This window comes from Triticum aestivum, chromosome 1D, assembly GCF_018294505.1.
Source record: "Triticum aestivum cultivar Chinese Spring chromosome 1D, IWGSC CS RefSeq v2.1, whole genome shotgun sequence".
In the NCBI taxonomy this organism is placed as follows: Eukaryota; Viridiplantae; Streptophyta; class Magnoliopsida; order Poales; family Poaceae; genus Triticum; species Triticum aestivum.
The window spans coordinates 3,673,022-3,677,184 of NC_057796.1; the positions used below are offsets into that span (position 1 = coordinate 3,673,022).

Consider the following 4,163-nt stretch of genomic DNA (forward strand, 5'->3'; position numbering starts at 1 on the left):
CATATTTGCTGATTAAGAATACAAGGCTTGCATGTGAGACATGATACCGAGAGTTCCCTTATGTGTTCGCTCATAAGAACCTTGTGGGAACGTGCAAACTAGCACCTTGCTTTGGTCAATCCAGGATCTTTTATTGACGATAAAACGACATGGTATCATTGCAAAATGCAAGAAAGATATTACAAAGTTTGATTATTGTTGTCACAAGGCATACATTTTAAAATGTCTCATGACTTTTATTACATTCATAAAAGCAGCATAAAGTAACAATGCACAACAACTCCATCCCAAGCATAGATAGTCGATGTGGTTCATTTGGCCTCACTCCTTGGGGTCGCCATAGTAGTCGTAGCCGCCCCCTTCATCTTCTTAGTACTCTAAGGTAAACAACAAAAAACATTGCTATGAGTATATTAGGTTCTCAACGCACACCCTCATGATAGAACTATATATTATCTACATGTAGCTTAAAAGGAAGGTTATATGGCTTATTTTCATAAAAGCATTTTATTTGCAGTATGATACTAGTTTTGAGAAAAAAGAATAGACTACATGGCTTTATCTCCAACATAATACAACCTCCTCTTCTAAGGGTATCCTTGGTCGTTTATGTTCTCTTGAAACAGGCTTTCGTTTTGCTTAATAGATAAAGCAAAGACCAAGTCATGCATTTTCTTATTTTGTTTACAAAACTTGAGCAAACACAAACATGTTTGAGTTTTAGAAAAACAATTTGCCAGATAATTTGGAGGGGGAGTATGAGATAATAGTTTTCATTTGGAGGGGGAGTATGAGATAATAGTTTTCGTTTCGCTATATATATTGTTTCGATTTTGCATATTTTGAGATAATAGTTTGCATTTTCACAAATTCACAAACTATGGTGGTACAAACATTTAAGCAACTAATAGTATTGAAAACAATGCCGCAATGCATTACCATTTAGCTCGTGTCAAGAAAGATTCATGTGCCGTTCAACACGTGAAGACGGATATTCGAGTAATTTCGTATTTTCAGAGGTTAATTATACACAATTCTGGCATATCAGGATTGACTAGGCAGATAAAAATCGTGAGAACGTCTGTTCTAAAGTCCACGTTTTGACATGCCCACTATGGTGCAGTACGGAATATGATGAAATTATGGAAAAGTGGGAACTAGTAAGGAATGTGAGGTCGAAACATGATGTTGAGCAAAGCAGCTATACCTTCACTAAGTTTGCCATATGGTACCTGTATCCCTGAAACAGTAAAAAAGAAATTAATGTCAGCAAACTGATCAGGAACTAGTAAGGAATGTGAGATCGAAACATTCTGGCTTAATTAATTATACTAATTAAGAAATTCATGACACCTACTTTATCCGTTCCATGCAAATAATCACAGAAGGTGAAAAGGGATGAGAAGTTGCTCTGACTGTGCTCCCCAACAAAGTGATGGTAGTCGTGGTATTCTGCTCCTCCATAGAACGGGATATAGTTTGTCGGATTGAACGGGAACTTAAACCTGCACGCAGTTCTGACACAGTCGATGTTTACGAGGTAATTCTTAATCCGTAAGAAGATTGTTGCATCGTCGAAGCCACTTCCCTGAAGGTAAGACTAAGAGCTGAGATTGATGACTTTACCCACTGTGGGTGTCGATGGCCTCTATCTGGCGTATTACCAACCAGAGCCAGAGGGTTGTCATGTGACATGGCACAATGGACGGGCCGACAAGGGAGGGTGCTCCAAGGATGAGCACATCGGACCAGTGCCCGTAGGGCGCGGCGAAGGCGATTGGCGCCGTGTACTCATGGTGGACGCGGTGGATGTTGTCGTATCCCCACTTGGCGTGCAGTAGACGGTGGATCCAGTAGCCGAGATAGTCATCCACAAGCAAGTACACCACCAGCTGCGCCACTGTCTCCCCCACGGACGGCAACGGAAGCCCCGTCCTGATGCCCGCCATCTGCCCATCGAGCACACAGCAAATGGATCAATACTACTCGTACTAATGTTCGGTATATATAGCAAGCATATGTAGTCTTTTTATGTGTCTTGATATTTGGACACTGACGGCAGGATAGGAGACGAGATGGAGCGGAGCAATGGTGACGAGCAAGAGGCCCATGGTGTCCATGTAGCACCGGAGGAAGGCGGACGGCGAGAGTTTCACCCGGGGCTGCAGCTTGTATCGCAGAGCGATGGACGGCGCGCCGAGCTCGAAAAGTGCGAGGGGGACCGACGACAGCGTGTAGACGAGGAGGAGCATGGGGACGATGTGGCAGTACAGGTAGTAGTCCGGCATCCCTGCCGAGTACCGAAACCACGCGCCCTCCGCGTAGGACATGGCCCGCCCCAGCGCGGCCTCCGCCTCGGCAGCCGTCGAGTAAGGAAGCATATCCACCCCTGAGACGGATTCTGGCTTCAATTCACTTCTTTCACTCTCTAACTTCCTGCGTACCCTTCGCGCTTATTAGCTTGAGTTGCCGCGGGTAGCTAGCTTTTGGTCCGGTTCTCCACTCATTTTATACTCAATATTACTACACCTACGAAAGCAACGTACGAAGAGTTACGTAACCTGCCTAACAAATCTATCGCCCCCCTGATTTTCATCCGTGTGGGCCCCTGCCACACCCTTCCATCCAATCCCAATCCTACACGTTGCCTGTTACGTAAATTCTGTACTTAACTTTTCCTAGGTGTAGCATTGCACTTTTATACTGGACGTTGATGTGGGCTACCGGTGCACACGTGAGCACAAAAATGAAAGCACGCAGTGAGAAGAAGATGAAGGAAAGTAGCTTCCGGAGCAGGAGATAATGTTGATGGCGAGCTTAGGTTTGCCTGGCAGAAAGCACTGTGTTACTACAACACCCGAGCAAACACGTGCCACAGCTATTCCACACACTCGCTGGCCATTTAGCGTGCCGTGGGGGAATGACTTTTGCCGGCATGGAGCAATCACAGCCACCTGTTTGTGCCATGGCTAATTGTTTTGGCGGCCGATGGTATGAAGATCTTTCTAGTTCACCCGATTAAGTTTTTGTCATATGTAGAGTACATCAGTGGTTATTAATCTTTAGACTTATAGTTACTTTGGTCACTAGATTTCGGTCTATCTATCGAAAAAAACTTTCTCCCCGCTTTATATATAAAGCAAACCGCCACAGGCTAACAAGGTCAATTTAAGCGTTGAAAGTGGAGTAAAATAATGTAGGCTATGCTTTACAAAGAACATACTAATGCTTCGCCGGGTGGACAGGCATGTGTTCTGCATCCACACATGGTCGATGATCGATTCCTGTTGGCCACATTATTAATTGTAGCTGCTAAACACACGTTGGAGACAAAAAAAAAATTGGTTTGATGAAACAAAAGAGTTTCAGACAAACATTAACATGGTTAAATATATTGTATTTTGACCTCGTTAGAGTATTAGGAGTTAAAATATTCGAATGTCCAAATTCATTTTAATATTTCGGATGATCAAATCCAAAATATAAGTTTCTACTTAGAACTAATAAGTTTTTGTGTTTCATGAAAATGATGAACCTGGTTGAATTTTTTTGGGAAAAAAAACTAGGATACTGAAATTTATGAAATGTTCAAGTGTTTATTAGGATCTTAATCTTGGTTTTCTTATAATTTTTTACCAAAATAAAAGTAGCTATAGATAAGCTGACAAAAATATTAAAGCCCTTCTGCAAAATAAAAATAAAAATATTAAAGGTGCAAACTTTAGCGCCAAATAATTTAATAGAGGTCGTGTTGGAGATTGCAGATTTCAGTGCTCCACATTTTTGTTTGATATGCCTTTATTTCCATTTGGTGCTTGGTTTGGTACCTGTCATGATCACTTGATGGTGTCACGAAGAAGATAATCACCTTCTGGAGATAGCGTAGTGCTAATTCCAGTGCACTCGAAAATAGGGCTGCTTGCGAGCTTATGTTTTGTGCATGTTTCACACCTGGCAAGATGCAACTAAACGTGGAGTACCTATCACAAATCACACTTCTTGCATGTCAAGCACATACGCGAGAAACAACTCACACTCGGCAAATAGAAAACATATCACGCCTCTTCTATTCTGAACCCTCGTGCATATCGGCCTCAGAAGGACAGCAGCTTCGTACTCTGTGTGAAGCAAGAGTTCAACTTTGCGTACCTACTGATTTTGTT

General features: G+C 42.5%; 1 protein-coding gene across 1 annotated transcript; it reads right to left on the minus strand.

The window, feature by feature from the left end:
• Positions 1–205: 205 nt before the first annotated feature.
• LOC123161960 (very-long-chain aldehyde decarbonylase GL1-10) lies at positions 206–2,461 on the minus strand. Its single transcript, XM_044579767.1, has 5 exons — positions 2,058–2,461; positions 1,627–1,949; positions 1,358–1,505; positions 1,208–1,240; positions 206–377 (listed from the first exon to the last, which is right to left on the minus strand). The coding sequence occupies exons 1-5, from the start codon at positions 2,379–2,381 to the stop codon at positions 312–314; spliced, it is 894 nt and encodes a 297-aa protein (XP_044435702.1). The 5' UTR covers positions 2,382–2,461; the 3' UTR covers positions 206–311.
• Between the last annotated feature and the right edge of the window lie 1,702 nt (positions 2,462–4,163).